The following is a 21,972-nucleotide window of genomic DNA, read 5'->3' as shown; positions in this document are numbered from 1 at the left end:
GTAAATACACTATTCCCATACATGTGCTGGTAGTTGCATCGAAATTCAGCCGGTCTTTTATTATATTTTTTATTTCAAGTAATTTTTACCATTCCTGTAAATACACTATTCCCATACATGTGCTGGTAGTGCATCGAAATTCAGCCGGTCTTTTATTATATTTTTTATTTAGTCCTGTAAATACACTATTCCCATACATGTGCTGGTAGTTGCATCGAAATTCAGCCGGTCTTTTATTATATTTTTTATTTCAAGTAATTTTTACCATTCCTGTAAATACACTATTCCCATACATGTGCTGGTAGTTGCATCGAAATTCAGCCGGTCTTGTATTCCTAGATTATTCCTGATGCAGTAACAACAGCTGTTTATTCCTAGAATGTTTCACTTCATCACGTTGACTTTTATTCCTAGAATGTTTCACTTCATCACGTTGACTTTTATTCCTAGAATGTTTCACTTCATCATGTTGACTTTTATTATTATTATTAGTTTTGTATTCCTACATTTGGTATATTAATTGTTGCATTTAAACATTACACATATGAATTTAAAGAATTTTCCTATTCTCTTATATCAACCTTTTATTGAAAATATTTTTTATTTCACCTGTAATGTGTGACATAACTTTAAGATTCAAACTGTGTTCCTTACATTATGGATGGCTCAGTTACCAAGAACACCTTTGATTCTGTAGGACTATCAACTTGTTATTACAAGACTATTTCATACTATCTCATCCATATGATTAGAATATTACTTTCCTCCTAACACATCTGGAAGACCGAGATAAAAAATAATAACAAGTATTCAGAAATAATTGATCTTGATAGGTGTTCTAAATATACCAACACATCAAAGAAAACAGTATTAACCACTTTGCTGGAACAAGCACTAAGAATGCACTGGTACATATATCAAATTCCCCCTCGTAACATGGAATAACTGCATCTCCACCAGGTACCAGATGGCTATGCCTGCACACACTCAGACAGGCCAGATAAACAGCAAACCGCTCATGTTTTTGCTTCTGGTATTAACACACAATTGTAGATTTTTTGGATGGTCTGTTTACAACAGAATGTTTTGTGATATGTAAATATTATAATTCCATGAAAGAAACTGAAATTCTTTTTCTGGAAACTAGTCATCAAATTACACTTGATTTTGAACATTCACAAAAATGTCTTGTATTTAGAAAAAACAAACACATGTAAAAGGCAGTATATATGGCAGCCAATTAGTGCCAAATATAAAAGATGTTGATTAGATTCAAAGGATAATAGAAAAAAGTCCTTTAACACTCCTGGCCTCTGTTGTTGTATTTATTTACATCTGCTCATCACCAAATTACACCAGACATTGACAACTGTTCCAAGAAATGTTTTGCATTTTAATTAGAAAGTGGATATTTTTTTCTGCCAGAAACAATTCTGCCAAATGACTTGTTAACTTGTTCCACACCTCAAACAGAAAATTCTCCGTTTTGAAAACTCCCAGCAGCTGGCGGTATGATGTAAAACGTAAACACAGCGAATGTTACCGTTGGGCAATCATTGGGCAATTACAACCTAAAATTTAACAAGCGCAACCGAGGTGTGGAAACTGTGCTGGTGGAGCAATTACTGTCGGTCACATCCACAAATTAGCACATTGCAATGTATACGTCCCTGTGTTTACTCTCTAATCATACACACACACAAGTACCACATGTATTTACATGTATCAAGGTGCAGAGCTACCAGAGCTATGAAAACATCATTTTCAGGGCAGAAGTTACTACATGGACGTCCCTGAGTTTATATGTTCTACAGTCACACACACGCAGGTACCACATGTATTTACGTGTATAAAGGAGCAGTGATAAACCTTTCCATCAGAGCTATGAAAAAAACATTTCCATGGCACAAGTTACTACATGGACATTCCCGGGTTTACACTCTAGGCACATGTACACACAAGCAGGTACAACATGTATTTACAGTGTATCAAGGTGCAGTGATAAACCTTTCCATCAGAGCTATGAAAAAAATCATTTCCAGAGCCGAAGTTACGTACTGTGAATGGCTGGATATTCTGTAAGCACTGAAGTGCATCTCTTCTGATCACGGTGTGTTGTTCCGATATCATACAAACTAAACACACATGGGCAAGTGCATAACCAGAGGATCTCTCTAACTCATCACCTAGTAGAAAAACTAAATCCAGGTGTAAGCAAAAGGAATGAGGGATCACATAACATCAGTGATGTTTGAGGATTAACAACCTCATTGAGGGTATACCAGTAATATAAATACAGCTTATAGGAACACTCTTAACTCAACCGATCACATAACATCAATGATGTTTGAGGATTAACAATCTTATTGAGGGTATACTAGTATTATAAATACAGTTTTACTCCAACTCAACCCCAGTTTTTTTTAGCAGTACATGTATAATATAATCTTGGCAACAAAATGACTCATTCGTATTTCTGTTTAGTGAATTAAACGTTGGCTTATGAAAACAAACTCTTGTGAGAAAAGAACACCCTTCTCTCTTTTACAATTAATACAAACAGCTGGATTTTGTTAGACATCATAAATGTGGAAATTCAATTATGATGGAAAAGAAGAGATTCCGTCTGCATCTGGAAAACGATAAATCCTTTATGTGACAGAAGCGAAGGAAAACACAATAACACCGTACTTTGTAACAACATCCAGAATATAATAAACCAATCTGGGACTTGTCTTTTGCTTAAATGATTGGGAAAAAAACAGTTTTCTCTTTTTCATGCACAAACATTGTGGAAACAATATATTGTAAATATTATGTATCTCAGTTTACAGTTGCAACATTTTACCACATACACAGTTTTGTAAAAATCATCCAGAATTCTGTTTTAAAAACATCTCGCTTCTGAATTCAGTGCTCCAACGTACATAAATTTTATTTCCCACAATGAAAAAAACAAAAACAAAAAATTTGCTGAACTGCTGTGACCTAACCCCTTCAGTGAAGTACTGTTGCCATAACTACATGCTGGTGATCACAGCTCCATTATCATTTCAACAAATAATGACACACAAACAGCCTACAGATCCAATTTGTCTTTCCAAAATGCTAACATCCTGTCGGTTTATCCTATTGACTGCACACTATATCAGTAGTCTAAATCCAATCACCCCCATTCCTACAGCTGTACCAGGGATGACCTTAAAAACACAAAGACCGCCAATACTATTAACCATACAGCTGTCTCTGATGACCTTAAAAAACACACCCCGCCTGCCAATTGTAAAATACTATCATCTATATACCTGTCTTTGATGGTCTTACAAACACACAGCATGCCTATTTTAAAATGCTGTTATCTACACACCTAAGTATAACAGGAATTTAAATTACTTTACTACATATTTTGGGTAATTTGTTCAGGACTTTAATGACCTGACTCACAGAAGTTAAATATTGCTTCAGATATGTATCTTGCATGGATCTATTTGAACCTGCATATAAAGACCACCGGTGTATAAAGGCCATTATATATATATAGGCCTACTGTCAGTAGCTTTTTACAAAATGCAAAGTTAACAATATTAATTAATTTTATGACAAAAAGGAAATAAAAAATAATACCTTGTTCCATAACCACTTAAAAAGATGTTCTTAGCATTTGTTTTATTTTGCTTCCACTTATAAAAAGGTGTTGACATTTTTTATATATAAAACAATGCCATGATGATGTAATAAAGGCATCAGCTATTTTGTAAGCAGGGGTAAACTGGTTATTATGTCTGATACATTTGTTTCAGTTTACAGAATATCTTCAATACTTTATTTTGTGTAAGGTTCAATGTTAAAAACAGAAAATTACAATGCCATTCTATCCCAGTAGTTAATGATGTTGTCATGTGGTTTTGATTCAGTGAGTTGGATGCTTTGATTTTGATGTAGTGTGGTATTGTGTGGTATGATTTAGTGATATGGGGTATGGTAATATTTGGTGTGGTGTGGAACGTTGTACTGGGATGGTGTGGTGTGGAGAGGTGTGGTATGATATTGTGGAGTGATGTTGTGTGGCATGGTGTAGTATGTTCAATGATATGATATGGTATGGTATAGTGTGGTATGGTATAGTGTGGTATGGTATAGTGTGTTATGGTAGTGTGGTATAGTATGGTATAGTGTGGTATAGTATGATATGGTATGGTATAGTGTGGTATGGTATGGAGTGGAGTAGACTGATGTGGTATGGAGTGATATGGTGTGGTATGGTGTTCTGTCTTCTGTGGTACAGTATATTATTGTGTGGTCTGGTATGGTATGGTGTGGAGTGATGTGGTATCATATGGTGAAGTGTGGTGTGTAATACTGTGTGGTAATGCAGGTTTACAAATGACCAGATCAAAGAAGTTAAAAGGAACTATAAACATGATAATAAAAGGCCATATTGAATGTCTGACAATGGTTTTAACTGGGCCAGGGAGTGGTTAGTCAATTTGAGGTCTCTTGCAAATGTGTTTAATTCAGTTACCATGTATCCCACTAACAAACAAGTGTCATGTTTACTCCATTCAAGACCCGCTTGATCTTTCCAATTAATGTCTCCAATAGCCATGCTGTGACCTTTATCCCAGTTCAACTGTTCTTTCAACTTCCATTACTGCATGGCCATATTACAATGGAAATAATAGTTCTTTGATAGAGTAGGGTGAGAACTAGTTAACTGACAAATGTAAACTTACGACAGGCACTTTACATGTGTGTGTGTGTGTGTGTGTGTGCATGTATGTAAGTCAGTGTTTGTCGGGTCTTGGGGATACATTTATATACCAGTACATCTGTGTGTGTATCCAGGTGTGATCTCCACAGATGTATAATCATGTATGTGTATGCATGCACATACGCATGCATGTGTATGAGTATGTGTGTATAAAATAGCTATTAAATCACAAAATAAATCACCTCACTATTATGACAGACTAGATTTCATAATATGTAGCTATGACAGACTAGACCACATGACATGTAGCTATGACAGACTAGACCATATGACATGTAACTGTGACAGACTAGACCACACATGACATGTAGCTATGACAGACTAGGCCACATGACATGTAGCTATGACAGACTAGACCACATGACATACAGTTGTGACAGTCTAGACCACATGACATGTGGCTATGATAGACTAGACCATATGCTATGTACCTATGACAAACTAGATCACATGACCTGTAATTATGACAGACTAGACCATATGACATGTAGCTATGACAGACTAGACCACATGACATATAGTTGTGACAGTCTAGACCACATGACATAGTTATTCTAGACTAGACCATATGCCATGTAGCTATGACTAACTAGACCACATGACCTGTAATTATGACAGACTAGACCACATGACATGTAGAGATGACAGACTAGACCACATGACCTGTAGCTATGACAGACTAGACCACATGAAATGTAGTTATGACAGACTAGACCACATGTCATGTAGCTATGACAGACTAGACCACATGAAATGTAGTTATGACAGACTAGACCACACAACATGTAACTATGACAGACTAGGCCACATGACATGTAGTTATGACAGACTGGACCACATGACATGTAGCTATGACAGACTGGAGCACATGATGTGTAGCTATGACAGACTAGATCACATGAAATGTAGTTATGACAGACTAGACCACATGACCTGTAGCTATAACAGACTAGACAATATGACATGTAGCTATGGCAGACTAGACCACATGGCAGTTATGATAGACTAGGCCACACATGACATATAGCTATGATAGACTAGACCACATGACATGTAGCTATGACAGTCTAGACCAAATGACATGTAGCTATGACAGGCTAGACCACACATGACATGTAGCTATGACAGACTAGGCCACACATGACATGTAGCTATGACAGACTAGGCCACACATGACATGTAGCTATGACAGACTAGACCACACGATATGTAGCTATGACAGACTAGAGCACAGGACATATATTTATGACAGAGTAGACCACATGACATAGTTTTGATAGACTAGACCAGATCATTATTACATCAGTTAAAATAGAATAGACTACTTCAAGACAGACTAGACCATATCAGTTATGATAAGCTAGACCACATAATTATGATAGACCATATTATGTCCACAAAATAATAGTTTTATCGTTTAAGAGGAGCTGTCACTCTCTCTCCCCATTACTTCCCTAAGACTAGTTCAAGGAGATTAAGTGATTCATGAATAATAAAAAAAACTCTCATCATTTTTGTAACAGCAAAATCTGAGACCACAACCTTGGTATGTGCATCATGAGACATTTACTAAACCGGAACTGGAATCAAAACTGAAAATTATAAACTATTCTGTGACACTGACAAGATGGCTGCCATATTTGTTTGACAGTAAAAGCATAGACGCACTTGTTACATATATTATGGTTGAGAATCACATGATCATGTAGCACAATGCGTTAAATAAACCGGACATGGAATAACCAGTAAAAATTGTAAATTAAAAAAAAAAAAAAAGTCTGTTTATTTCAAAATGGAACTAAGGAAATGACATAGACCTGTACATTATATAATGGGGGAAAAAATCATTAAGGTTTAAATCCATACCAACTCTCATGTTTTTTTATGTAATAAAAAAGGTTTCTTAACAAATGACCATTAAACTGTATTTATATAGATTAAATATAATTTTTAATGAAGGGGTGAAGGTATGATGTTGGAAGAGTTAAGCTAAGCAATTTCATCTGCTTTGTTACTAGTAATTAATAATGCAATACCCAAAGACTAGCCCAATTGCACGTGCAATTGCTTATCCCTGACTGTTTCACCTGTTGCTTTCATCCCTGTATCCACAAAAGAAGATTTAACCTATGCAATTTAGATGACACTTTGTAAAAAACATTTGATTAATTTACCATGTGAAGTTTCATACTAATTTTTTTTAATGCAAGTTGGTTATGGTTTGAAACTTAATAACATGTTTATTTAATATGAATTTAATTCATTATAGAGTCACATGCCAATTCATCAGTTCCCTTTTGACACAAACAGACACAGTATCTGTATTTGGTCACACCGGCCTTGGTGGCGTCGTGGTTAGTCCATCGGTCTACATGCTGGTAGGTACTGGGTTCAGATCGCAGTCGAGGCATGGGATTTTTAATTCAGATACCGACTCCAAACCGAGTGAGTGCTCCGCAAGGCTCAATGGGTAGGTGTAAACCACTTGCACAGACCAGTGATCCATAACTGGTTCAACAAAGGTCATGGTTTGTGCTATCCTGCCTGTGGGAAGCACAAATAAAAGATCCCTTGCTGCCTGGCATAAAAGAGTAGCCTATGTGGCGACAGCAGGTTTCCTCTAAAACAGTGTCAGAATGACCATATGTTTGACGTTCAATAGCCGATGATAAGATAAAAAAATCGATGTGGCGTCCTTAAATAAAACAAACTTTTTATTATTATTTGGTCACATTTACAAGATGGCCACCAGTGTACTTGACACAGCCTGATGAAACACACACACACACACACACACACACACACACTTGTTACTTACCCCATTCTTTAAACTTGGCTCTCCGAGCATTCTCCCTACTAGCACTGGATCCCATGGCGCTCTGCTCTTGAATGACTAACTCACAGAAAATGTTTACAGTACATCTATCACAGCAACAGTTGGTTCATTCCAAACAACATGTTCTACATCCTGTTTAAGACAGATTGATTATTTTCGTACAGGCTTTTTTAACCCTTCTCCGTCGACATCTTGCTCTCCAGGCCGAGAGAACCTTCAAGAAACCAATCAGTGCTTTGCAAATTTGTCTGTGGCACCGTAAAATCAATTGGACCAAAACAGATGGTGCACCGATGGCTCGAAATACAATTAGACGGCCTGTCTCAAGTCTGTGCCCAGGTAATGTCATTTTCACCTGTGCACTGATGTTAGCTACATCTCTACCAGGTATATGCAACCAGAGAAGGCAATTACCTATACCTACCTCCAGTATCATCAACAAACAGGAGGATAGGGTTTGCACGAGAAATGCAACAAATTTGCTAAATGTTCTTTTCTTCATTTTGAGCCATTGTATTTCTGGACGATGGAAGAAGCAGGTATTGTCGGGATGCAATTAATTGCCAGTTGAAGGAAAGGAATGTGTGTTTAAGGAGATCACAACAGATTATTTAATCAGCAGCTATTACGTGTCAAACAAGCTATATTGGGAGAAATGATCTAAGGTATATAAAAAAAGAAACTTTATTCCATCACACATGCTGTGATTTTTATTAATAAGGAATTATCACTGTGCCCAAAAGGGGTGGGATCTTCCTCAGTTGGTAAAGTGCTTGCCTGACGTGCTTTGGTTTCAGGATCGAACCTCCCCGATGGACCCATTCTCTGATTGTTTTTTACCCCCATCCCAACCAGTGCTCCACAAATGATTTATCAAAAACAGTGGTATTCATTGTTTGTTTTCCCTTGTATTGACTCACCACGATGAAGTTATTACTTTTCTAATGGTGGTGGTGATGGAATGAATGAATGAATGGATGAATGAATGAATAAATAAATGAATGAATGAGTGTTTAACAACACCCCAGCATGAAAAAGACATCATCTACTACTGGATATCAACCATTGGGTAATATATTACTGAATTGATGATAATTCATTTCAACTTATTTTTGTGCTTATATCCAATTACGGTTCAAGCACGCTGTCCTGGGCACACACCTCAGCTATCTGGGCTGTCTGTCCAGGACAGTGGATTAGTTGTTAGTTGGTTAGTGAGAGAGAAGAGGGTGTAGTTGCCGTACAGCTACCCATTGAGCCCTTAAGAACTTGCTGGTATGGGAGCCAGTATGGGCTGCGAACCCTATACCTACCAGCCTGTAGTCCGATGGCTTAACCACTAAGCCACCGAGGCTGGTATACTTTCACAAACGTTATGGCAGAGTTTGAGATGTGTTAAGAAAATAGTTTTTTCTGTTTATGTGACATCCCACCTCTGAAAGGCATGCCCCACTCAAGACTAAACCCAGAAAAGTCAATCCAATTTATCTGTGCACTCGTTCCACCAAATTCCAAAACTGGAAGGTATTTTGAACCACCTCGAGAAATGCTATTCAAAGAGAGACAATCACTTTTCAATTATACGTCAGCCAGGTTAAAACAACTGCTGGGATCTGTGGCATTCCTGTTCACACCCACATGGTCATGTTAAACCCTGGGGGACGGAACAAATATTGTAAGACGGCATGGCCTCAGTGATAAAGTTGTGAGGCGAATGGGTTTGAACTGGGTTAATATCCCAGCGTGAATGCATTTCTCAGTGGTTAATATAAGGACAAGTCTTGCACTAACCATTAACCTCTGTTTGAAGTTCATAGGTCAAAATGTTATGAACAAATGTCAATAGTTTAGTTTTAGTTTATTGTCTCTGAAATGTTTAGTGAAGTGTTTGCCTGAAGTGCTTGTGTCTGAGTGGAAAGATCGAACTGACTTGGTGGATCTAAGGGCGGGATGTAGCCCAGTGGTAAAGTGTTCTCTTGATGCACGGTCGGTTTGGGATCAATTCCCATCGGTGGGCCCATTGGGCTATTTCTTGTTCCAGCCAGTGCACCACAACTGGTATATCAAAGACCATGGTATGTGTTATCCTGAATTTGGGTTGATACATATAAAAGATCCTTGCTACTAATAGAAAAATATAACAGGTTTCCTCTCTAAGACTATATGTCAAAATTACCAAATGTTTAACATCTAAATCAAAGTGCTTTAGTGCTGTTGTTAAACAAAACAAAACAAACTTTTCTTATTGTGTTTTCCTCCATCCCAACCAATGCCCCATGACTAGCATATCTAAGGCTGTGGTATGTGCTATCCTGTCTTGGGAAAGTGCATATAAAAGATCCCTACTAGTAGAAAAATATAGTGGGTATCTTCCGAAGACAACATGTCAGAATTACTAAATGTTTGATAGCTGATGATTAATAAATAAATTTGCTCTAACTTTAACTGAAATATTTTTCAAAATTACAAAATACATTTGCATGCAAATAAATTAGATGTGCTTCGTACAAAAAACTAAAATCTACAATAAACATATAAGACAAGTTCATTTGATGACAAGGACCCAAACAGCTGACCAATAAAACAATGAATACAAACTAACTGGATTTACAAAATGTCTTCTGAAGGATGGTGACACGTTCATCGCAGATTATTAATTTTAAATATTTTATAAAGTATCATAAAGACAGGAAGGTGTTATTTGTAACCAAGGCATTTTTATTTTGCATTAATTTTCTCATAACATCCGACTTTAGAATACAAAAAAAAAAGAAGGGAGAAAAGTTTTTGAAAAAATACACATGTTTTATTATCTCATATATCTGTGAAAACTTGCAGCAGGAATGTCTTTATAAAGAGATTACTCCACCTCATTCAAGGAGAGGGGGGTGAAACACTGCACCTCTGTTTACACATCAGCTCACACTGTTATTACAACTTACCATATTACCCAGCTTTCACCTGCCATCATATGACCTACCTACTTCTACCTGCATAAGAATACCTATCTGACAGAGTGCAAGACAAATAAACACAGGTATATTGTGTTGCCTCATAACTTGGGTGTGTTTAAAACACAAACAGTCACTTCCTTAGCACATTTTGGAGGAAAATGCAACCCATCTCTTGAACTGTGTAAGTATGTGTACTAAAACACTCGTAATGGAGGCATGACTGGTGTTTATTTACAAATAGACTGGTGTTGGGCCAACCATTAAAAACTGTGTGTACCTGAACCACTGTGTTGCCAACAGATCAGTCAGAAGATGAATTGAAAACAAACTAAAATGTATATGCTAGAAGTCTAGTCAGTTGGGTTACTGGAAACAATAGTTAAGGTTGGTAATAAAACTTGATCTGCACCCAGGGTAGACATGCCTGAACCGTAAACAGATATATTCAAAATTGCTTGGCTTCATTTAAAATTGCACTGGCTTTGTTGGCTCAGAACTTAAGTCAAAGTCTTATACTGGTAGGTGCTAGGTTGGTAGGTGCTATGTTTGCAAAACAGTAAGGTTGGTAGGTGCTAGGTTTGCACATCAGTAATGCTGATAGGTGCCAGGTTTGCACACCAGTAATGCTGATAGGTGCTAGGTTTGCACAACAGTAATGCTGATAGGTGCTAGGTTTGCACAACAGTAATGCTGATAGGTGCTAGGTTTGCACAACACTAAGGCTGGTAGGTGCTGGGTTTGCACAACAGTAATGCTGATAGGTGCTAGGTTTGCACAACAGTAAGGCTGGTAGGTGCCAAAGTTGTACCCCAGCATGGATAATAGGTGCCACAAAGTTTGCACCCCATTAAGTAATAAGTTCTAGGTTTGCACCCCAGCATGGCTCTGGGGACAGGATGTAGCTCAGTGGTAGACCACTCGTCTGAGGTGTGTCGTGTCATAAGATCAAATACCCTTGATGGACTTTGGGATTCTTTCCATTTCAACCAGTGTGCCATGACTGGTATATCAAAGGACATGGTATTGCTGTCCTTACTACATGTATGTGAAAGTGTTTATAAAAGATCCCTTTCTGTTTTACAGATGGCTTTTTTTTAATGTAACATATCAGCCAGAAGTACTGTTGTTAAAATGTATGTTCAATACAGGTTTGAGGTAACCACTGGTTGTGCAAATATAAATAATCCACCTCACAAGTAAGTCCCAGGCTTGCACCCCAGTATGGCTGGTAGGTGCCAGTTAAGATATCTAGTTGTGAAATATTGTCCCCTGTACTACCACACCTGCTGTTCTTTTATTAAATTTATGAATAAAGTGTTTTTATGTGGACTTTCAGACAGGCAGGATAACATAATTATGCTATGTGGCATTTTTCATTTTCATTTCAACTTATTTTCGTGCTTATGGATAATTAAGGTTCAAGCACACTGTCCTGGGCACACACAACAGCTATCTGGGCTGTCTGTCCTGGACAGTGGGTTAGTTGTTAGTGGTTAGTGAGAAAGAAGAGAGTGTAGTGGTCTTACCCCTACCCACTGAGTCGTTAAAACTCGCTCTGGGTGGGAGCCGGTACCAGGCTGTGAACCCTGTACCTACCAGCCTTTTGTCCGATGGCTTAACCACGCCACCACCGAGGCCGGTTATGTGGCATTGATATACCAGCTGTGAGTAGTGGTTGTAATAGGAAGTAACCCAACATGCTATAGGTGTCAGTACTAATTAAGCACTAAGTGGATATATCCCTTTTAACTCTAGCAGTTGGCACAGTCCTGGACTCATGCCAACGAGGTCACTGGTTCAAATACCTTCAGTGGAGGTTGATATAGTTGTTCAATATATTACATAGTAGTGTAGTTGTGCTTAAAGAAAGAAAAGCTAGTTTTAACAATCATGAAACAGTTTTGTGACAGGCAGAAGCTCTTTTCGTTCAAACTTCCATTCGTATTCATTAACAAGACAAACTGTACGTCCAGTGGAGAAAATTACTTCAGCAATAACTGCCAGAGCCGACACCTGCGCCCATGACAGGCGTGTGCTACAACAGCTTGTTCTAAATGTGCACGTTAATTATATGACCATGACCATCAAAACTGCTGGGTCGGGAATATTTCTAAGCCTGAGATGTAAAACTAAGACAGTCCAGTCTAACTGTGTACCAGCAGGTTGTATAGAATTTTATTATTCCAGCAGGCACTCATAATGGGGAAAATAAAAAGAATAATTTCTCACTGAGAAATTATCATGCATTGGTCTAACGAACAATACTATTGGATAATTTGATGCTTACAAACCAATGATCTTGTCGGTACCAAATATGACGTCATCACGATTGGGCAAACACACAAAATGATGTCATCTAGTTTAAAGAGTTTGCGTTTACGGCTGCCTGTTTTTGGTGTTACATTTATAACAAAATGTCATTTTAATGTACTTCATTATAGATTCTGTACCAGAATAAAGAGAACTTTTTTTTTGAAAATTACCTATGAACGTGATTAAATAACAAAGTTATAGCAATACTCAGAACAGTGCGTAAAGTGGTTTATATTGTTTCTATACATGTACGTGCATGTGTGTTGTAAATAAAGGCTTTTAGAAAAAAAATACCTCAGGTAATAAATAAATTAATAAACTTGGTACCAGTTATTATCAAATTTATGTCACTCATGAAATAATTTTCATTTGTCACTCGCTAAAGCTTGTAACAACTAAAAATTATTTCACTTGGAATATAAATTTGATAATAACTGGAAACTCGTTTATTATCCTCTATCTAATTCAGCACAGAACAGATTCAACTGGATTCCCCTAAATGGACCTTAATACTAACAGTGGTCTACTGAAACAAATCTTGGTCTCAGAACTGTAGAGGTACTGAGTTCACATCTCAGTACTGGCTCCTACCCAGAGTGAATTTTAACAGCATACTTTTATACTGTCACTGTCTTCAACAGACACGCTCAGTACAGGACTTCTAGAATTTGTATAAAATCCACTAGCTATGGGATCAGTGATTTTAAAAACATTTACTAGCCAGGATTAAAAATTCACTAGCCCTACTTTACTAAGTTAATACAATTTTACTCAGTAATAGTAATAATCGGATATGTCACCTAAAGAGGAACATTGGGGGATGGGGTGAGGGCAGGATAGTCATATTTACAAAATAGACAAAACTGCAATATTCGACCCCAAACAAATTCACTAGCCGTTGGGCATGGCAATAGTAGTTATTTACTAGCCCAACATTGAATATCACTAGCCATGGGAGTGGGGCTACCATAATCTAGAATCCCTGCAGTAGCTAATAAATTGGCCCAGGATAGCATGCTTGAATCTTAACTGACTATGCAAAACACAAGACAGAGGTGGGGTTTTTTTAAAAATCACATTGTTAACTGGTGCATGTTGAAAGTACAAATATCTGGTTATATTTATGGGATTTTAAAACTTTTACTATTTGAAAAAAAAAAAAAGGAATTTAAAGATTGACAAAAAAATGAAGTACACTGTATGTTATGTACCTAGTCTTATTAGATATTTTGTTCATACAAAATAACCTTTAACAGGACACTCAGTCTGTTGTAATATTTTGCATTAACAGATGTTGAAATGATTTATATTCAATGGTTTTCAAGAACTTCAAAGTTTAATTTGAATATTCTCACTTTATTTGTAAACAAGTACAGTGCATCCACTTTATGAAGACAAATGATTACATGGTGCTTGGCACTGACATTGAATGTGTAAGAACTACACTGTTAATTATATAACACTCTCTGGTAACATGATGGATCATTTTCACAAGGTGCGAGGCCAGTCACATAAATGAATATCAATTAGCCTGAAAGCCCAGATAGCCAAGGTGTGTGCCCACGATAGCATAAACCTTAGGCACAAAAATAAATAAAAATTAAAATGAAACTGGTTCATATCTGTGACACACTGATGTAAAGTATTTTAAAGGTTGTCACCCAATCAATTCCCATAGATGGAAGTAGTAACATATGCAGTTACGACTGCTACACACATAATTTCAATCAACAAATACGCCATGGATATCAATACTACAACCACTCACCCTTGGTGATATACTGTAAAACATTTGGGGTTAACCTGCTAGTTTCACATGTGACAGAATGAGTCATTGACTACCATAATTCAGCACAAAAATTATTCTCCTATTTCTAGTAGGACCATGCACAGATGATGCACCAGTACAATAGTAGCTGATGATACACAGACACTAGTTCAAACTAAATTACAGGAATTTGCTGGCCAGGTGAAATGCAATTTACGACAACAAACAGTGTCACATGTATCACCAACGGCAGGACAGGTAGACGTAACTGTGATGGGCTGGACGTAGCCCAGTTATAAAGTGGTCAGTCCAGGATCAATCCCCGTCGGTGGGTTATTTCTTGTTCATACTTCAACTATAACAACTGCTGTTGTATTGGTGCTGTCAATAAATATGGGGGGTGGGACGTAGACAAATGGTAAAGCGCTCACTTGATGCGTGGTTGGTTTGGGATCGATCCCCTTCGGTGGGCCTGTTGGGCTATTTCTCATTCCAGCCAGTGCACCATGAATGGTATATCAAAAGCCATGGTATGTGCTTTTATGTCTATGGGATGGTCCATATAAAAAGATCCCTTGCTACTAATGGAAAAATGTAGCAAGGTTTCTCTGTAAAGTTTGACATCCAACAGCCGATGATGAATAAATCAATGTGCTCTAGTAAAACAAAACAAACTTTTAATAGTTACAGTGATACCTCTCAAAACTGGACCCTCTGTAAACCGGTTTTCCCTCAAAACCGGAAATTTTTTATGATCCCTTTTTAAATATCTGTACAGAACTAAAACCTTTCTAAACTGGATACCTCTTAAAATGAGACATTTTACTTCATCCCGAGGGTGTCTGGTTTAGAGGAGTTTCACCATATATTAAAATTTGGATTAACTTCTAACTTTGACCCGTGAGATACAGTTTGGTGTAGTGATATAGCTAGTTTTCCCCCAGTGACTCACCTTGTGCACAGTCATGTTGATATGCGTTCTCCTTGATGCTCTCCAGTGTCTCGTAACCCCACCACTTGTCAAACTCTATCTTACTCCCGTCCAACCGAATCCGCCGCAGGGTTTTAAATCTCATCCGCTCATCGGCAAACTGTACACAATAAAGCCATATTTATTATTAAATTCTTAAATTCTGTATTTCAATCCAAGAATATATTTTAATATTTTCCTATGAAACAACCATTCTGAGAGTACTGCCAAAACACTACATATTTTCTTACATCCTAAGTTCAAGGGCCATAACTCTTGTCAAAAATGTCCCAAAACCTCTATGACCGTCAAACATGATCTATAATTCTACATGATAAAGCTGTACACAAAATTTCAGCTCAATATATTGAGATATTGCAAACTTTTTTCCAAAAGACTATATATGGGACACACAGACAGACGGGACACACAGCAAATGGGACACACAGACAGATGGGACACACAGACAGATGGACAGACAGGTGGGCAGATGGAAGGCAGATGAAACCTAGAATCCCATCCAGTTGGATTGATAGAAAATTCATTTTTTCTCTCTCATTTTGTCACACAATCATCCACAATAAGATAACGTGAACAGATTTTTATTTTATTTTATTTCATCCTCTTCAATTTTACTTTAAGAATACATTTCGTTTTAAGCTACATGTAACAAAAAACTTGCCCCAATGAATAAAATATTCAGTTCATTAAAGGGACATTCCTGAGTTTGCTGCAAATTTTAAGATGTTATCGACTAACAGAGATTTATTAATAATTAATATTACATATAAATTTATATTTATTTGCATAAAATATTAGTGGCTGTATATTAAATGTATTTCTGATCGTTCTAATATTTGTACTAGGTTAAATTTCATTTTATTTCTTAAAATATGATTTTTCGTACGTACAAAATTATTTGAAGACAAAATCCAGTTTGGGCTTCTTACAAATATTAAGACGACTAGAAACACATTGAATATATAGACACTGATATTCTAAACAAGAAAATATATTTAATATGTAAGTTTAATCATAGAAATATTTTATTCGTCGGAAACATCTTACAATGCAGCAAACTCAGGAATGTCCCTTTAATGATTTACAGTGTATGTATATATACAGCTGCCCATAATGTTTTATTTAATGACACACTCAACACATTTTATTTACAGTTATATGGCATCGGACATATAATTAAGGACCACACAGATATTGAGGGAGGAAACCCGCTGTCACCACTTCATGGGCTACTCTTTTTGATTAGCAGCAAGGGATCTTTTATATGCATAGACAGGACAGCACATACCATGGCCTTTGACGTACCAGTCGTGGTGCACTGGCTGGAGCTAGAAATAGCCCAATGGGCCCACTGACGGGGATCGATCCCAAACCCACCGTGCATCAAACGAGCGCTTTACCACTAGGCTACGTCTCGCCCCAATCTTATATTTGATTCCTGCTGGGTCTGCAGGAACCAATTTTTTAAAAATTGAAATAAAGTGAATCAATTTAATTGTATTCTACACAAGGTGGGCATTGGAAACATGTTTCATGGAATAATAAATTTTATATTGTTTTCTTTAACTTGACTGACTTAACTTGATCAGAGATAAAAATAAAAGCTAAATTGATTTTCATAAGATTAAAACTACATGTATACCATTGTTACATGTAAACAAAACTGATATTGTTAGCATATTAAATTCAGTATACTTTGCCAACATTTTATTGTAAAAGAAAACTGATACCGGTATTAGACAAAAAGATGAAAAGCTACACCCACAGTTATTGATTTGTCATGCCATGTTTTAAAAACCAACTTCATTTCTGGATTATATGCAACTGTTTCCATTCCTTTACAGTGGTAGAGCGCTCGCCTGATGCGTAGTCAATCTAGGATCGATCCCCATCGGTGGGCCATTTGGCTATTTCTCATTCCAGCCTGTGCTCCACAACTGGTGTGTACCATCCTGTCTGTGTGATGGTGTACCAGTATATATACAAATGTAAGAACCCTGCTGCTAATTAATTTTTAAAAGAGAGTAGCCGTGGAGTGGCATCAATGGACTATGAGGTCCTCAAACATATATCTACTGTCATACAACCGTAATTAAAATACATGTATGTTGAATGTGTCATTAAATAAAATCTTTCTTTCTTTCATCCTCTGTTTCCCACTTTCCCGTTACACACCTCCTCTGTCCGATGACAGGTGAGGACTCCGATATCCTGGAGGAGAACACAGAAGAATCGTTCCCACATCACCAGTGGCTGGCTGCCGTCACGGAATGCCTGTCTTGATGCGTCACTGTCCAGTTCTGGAAATAAAGTAATACGTAAAGTGAGGAATACAAGACAAATACACACCAGTACTGACACCGACAGCTGTTACTACTCTTCTCCTGGTGGTAACAGAAACAAAGAACCAGTCATAATATTTTCTAAATAAAATAAAATGGGAGAGGAATACACTGAACTGAATATTATATTTATTAATTTGTAAATGTACATGTAAAGTGACATTTGTTTTTTTGCTGTCAGATTTGTTAACAGAATATTATATTTATTCATTTGTAAATGTTCATGTAAAGTGACATTTGTTTTTTTTGCTGTCAGATTTGTTAACATGGGAAAAGACTATCAAGAAAGTTATAAACTGAAATATAGGGGGGAAAGGGGGAGGGGGAAGGGGGCAAGGGGCAAGGGGGGAAGGGGGCATGTACCCCGCCCCTTTTCAGATATTTTGCTTTATATTTGCTTTATAATAGTGTAAAAGTGTGTAAATATAAAAGTGTGCCCCCCACACTTTTTGGCATCTTCCTACGCTCGTGCTTAGGGGCAGTTGTTAATCACTAATACCCTGGTAAACTGAGTAACAACTATTATTTATCATTTTAGAATTGTGTAGTGATATCTGAAATTTGCACAGCGATACTGAACAAAATGTTCCCTGTTAACAATGATCTAATTGAGACCACCAGTGATGTGGAAAACTACCGTCTAGTTTGATATGGCTGGACTAATATCCGTGATACCGACTTTTAGCTGTCTTGATGGATACATTTGTAATTATCATCTTGACGTGTGTGTGTGAACTCTGCCTGCTAACCACACATGTATATTACAAGAAAAGATCAATATGATGCGGCCCATTCCCATTCAGTTGTTTCGATTACAGAAATCCTTTTCTCAAGAGTTTAATGGAAAGTAAACACACGTTCATTATTACAAATGAAGACACTAACAGATTCTACAAATGAAATAAAGTAACTACATGTAATTGAGCAATGAGATCTCTGTAACTATATGTATTATAGTTACACATTTTCCTGCTGTTAGTGTTATACAATTTAGTCTATTCTGATAAGGCAATGTTGCCAAAAACAACTTGAATGTTATCCTTCAATAAACCTCAGAAATTTATGAAATTACATCAAATTGGAAGTCAAATTGTAAAACAGGATGTTTGAAACTGATTTATATGTATTTTTAACTAAGTAAGTTGCACTGTTTGTAATTATAAGAATTATTGGTCTTTTTTTGTTCAGTTTATTGATGTATTTGAATGTATAATAATCACAAAATTAGTATAAAATCGCTTTGCTAGGCACACAATTTTATACAATTTGTGACTATTATACACTGATAAATTCACAAAAAATGGCGAATAATTCTTACATATATACTCTTCAAAAAAAAGAGGGGAACTCTAATAAGAATTTACAATTGCCAAAATTGTAAGGTATATTAGCTATGGGGAATGGTTGTATGATAATAGTGAATTAATTGGTCAAACATTACAACAGGTAGTTCAGTATTACAGTAGGTTTTATGACCACCAAAGATCTTGAAGGACGATTGGGGTCAGAAGTGAAATTTGAAAGTTGACGTTTTTTAATCAGTAAATCGCAAATTCAAACAATAAAAATTACTTAAAACAAAACATTAACAACTGTATGATCAACAGAATGAAAAAGATTGACAGAAATAATGTTCCAAAGTAATTAATGGACCTTCCTGGAAATTGTCAAAATCAAGAATGACACCCCACGCATGTGCAAACTATGCAATGTGTTTCAGTGTGTTGATAAACAGACCTGAACGTTGTTTACTAGGATGTCTGTGGTCAAAACGTATGTTCGGTCTAATAGTTGATATTGACATTAATATTTCAGGTTCCCCTACTTTTTTGAAGAGTATACTATAACTTCTATTGAAAATGATTGTAAATACACTTGTACTTGTAAATGATCTAGATTCCAGATGATTATTAATACTCAAGCTGTATGTATCACATGTGTACGTCCATAACACAGGCCTGAGGTTTGAATGTCTGACATGTTTGATCAGTGACTATTGTAATTACACAGACGGTGTGTGATTACTTAACATCACCGACACTTGTTTGTCATATTGGTTTCTACATATTTGTCTTTCCAAGCTTTTTGTTTTTTTAAATTTCTCCAAATAGCCTATCATAGAGTCATGAACTTGGACAAGTGTATACAATGAACTTGCAAATGGGAAGAAAAATCCCCAGCGTTATACATATTTGTTCCATCAAATTTGTTTACAGTATTGATATACCCTATCATGATGGAGAATCGTGAGGAATTGTCAAATAAAACTATTTTTATTAAATATTTAGTAAATATACATGAAACGGTTTTAATTTTTTTATTTAAAAGGTGGTTTTACCACAGTACAGCAGGCACATTATAAAAAAAAAAAATTAAAAAAAAAAAAAAATTAAAAGAAAGAAAAAATTGCAGGAAGTTTTGGTTATAAATAAATATATCAAATAATATGTCCAAAAAGTGATTATCCAATATTAATTAAACATAAACTAAACTATTTCCTTGTGATATTTTCAATGAGAGTATTACATGAGTGGCTGTTTATCTTTAAAGTGGTTTCAAAACAAATCTAATGGGCGAAAGCAAGTTGGATTCATTTTTAAACAATTTGAGAGATAAATGATATCTAACAGACAACTGGCAGGAATAGTCCATGTGGTAGCAACACATTTTTTCTCTACAAAGGATAACATGCTTGACTTTTTGTTGAAAGTAAGTAAAAGGCTAAATGATATCATTACAATTATCATCAGTGACAAGCTACCACAGAAATCAACTGGCAACACACACATACACTGGACATGTACTATACAAGACTTCCATGGAATTAAGTGTATCACATACCATAAAATGACTTGATGACAAAAGAAATAATCTGTGATGTAATGTACAGTATAATTAAAAATAATAATAATAAAAAAAAATTGAAATTAAATTAAATAATAAAAAAATTAATTAAAACATATTTTTATTTTTTAAATAAGCATCGAAATGAACATTCATAGATGCAGCTATAAACCAAGTTTCATTGATGTAGAACTTACAGTTTCTCACAAATGGACGTGGACACAAACAATTTAAAAGTACATTTGTACATGTTTAAATGCAAAAGTGACTGTCAAAATTACCAATAGCTGATGATTAATAAATCAATGTGCTCTAGTGATGTCGTTAAACAAAACAAACTTTAACAAAACAAACTTTAAATGCAAAAGTTGATGCTGTTTTAACTTAAATTTTTATACTGATGTTGATCAATTAATTTATATATATGTAACATCGTTTGACACCCAATAGTCAATGTCTTTTTTATGCTGGGGTGTTGTTAAACATTCATTCATTCATTCATTCATTCATTCATTCATTCATTCATGTATTCATTCATTCATTCCATCACCACCACCACTAGAAAAGTAATAACTTCATCATGATGAGTCAACAAAGGAAAAACAAACAATGGGTTTCCTTTAGCCTAAGGTATTGTATACATATACCTGTATCTCATCTGTGCACAGGTACACGTATGCAACTGGCTGACTCATTCCAACCAGTCAGATAAGCATGATATATAATTATTATTCATATAACGCATCAAATAAATATCTCTTGCACATTAATACTTGTGGACTTTGGCAAAATAAATTTAGAATAACGATGCACCTGAGGCTATTTTTGAAGTGATTTTATTCTGCTATGATATAATAAATCATTTTTGACGTACTTGCACTGCAGCCTTTGGGAATTAAAAAAAACCCAGACTGCGGCAGAATTCAAATTCAAATGTTTGTAAATCATTTACAATGTAATTAAAGTAAAATTGTTTTCTTTTTTTAACGACACCACTAGTGCACACTGATTTATTAATGATTGGATATCAAACATTTGGTAATTTTGACATAGTCGGAGAGGAAACCCACTACATTTTTCCATTAGTAGCAACGGCTCTTTTATATGCATCAGTCCAGAGACAGGATAGCACACACCACCACCTTTTATGTAC

At 36.1% G+C, this 21,972-nt stretch overlaps 1 protein-coding gene across 5 annotated transcripts in view; it reads right to left on the bottom strand.

Annotated features, from left to right (window-relative positions):
* The window catches only part of LOC121383342 (ras GTPase-activating protein nGAP-like), a 222,678-nt gene that overhangs the window by 154,351 nt on the left and 46,355 nt on the right, over positions 1-21,972 (bottom strand). For all 5 annotated transcript variants that reach the window (XM_041513308.1, XM_041513309.1, XM_041513310.1 and 2 more), the window contains exons 2-3: positions 17,809-17,933; positions 15,595-15,733 (exon numbers count right to left, since the gene is read on the bottom strand). In XM_041513308.1, the coding sequence (XP_041369242.1) occupies positions 15,595-15,733; positions 17,809-17,933 (264 nt within the window). The remainder of the gene's footprint in view (positions 1-15,594; positions 15,734-17,808; positions 17,934-21,972) is intronic.

The sequence above is a fragment of the Gigantopelta aegis genome, chromosome 10, assembly GCF_016097555.1.
Source record: "Gigantopelta aegis isolate Gae_Host chromosome 10, Gae_host_genome, whole genome shotgun sequence".
NCBI lineage: Eukaryota > Metazoa > Mollusca > Gastropoda > Neomphalida > Peltospiridae > Gigantopelta > Gigantopelta aegis.
The sequence above is the reverse complement of the archived record's forward strand: the minus strand, read 5'-3'. Positions and strand labels throughout refer to the sequence as shown.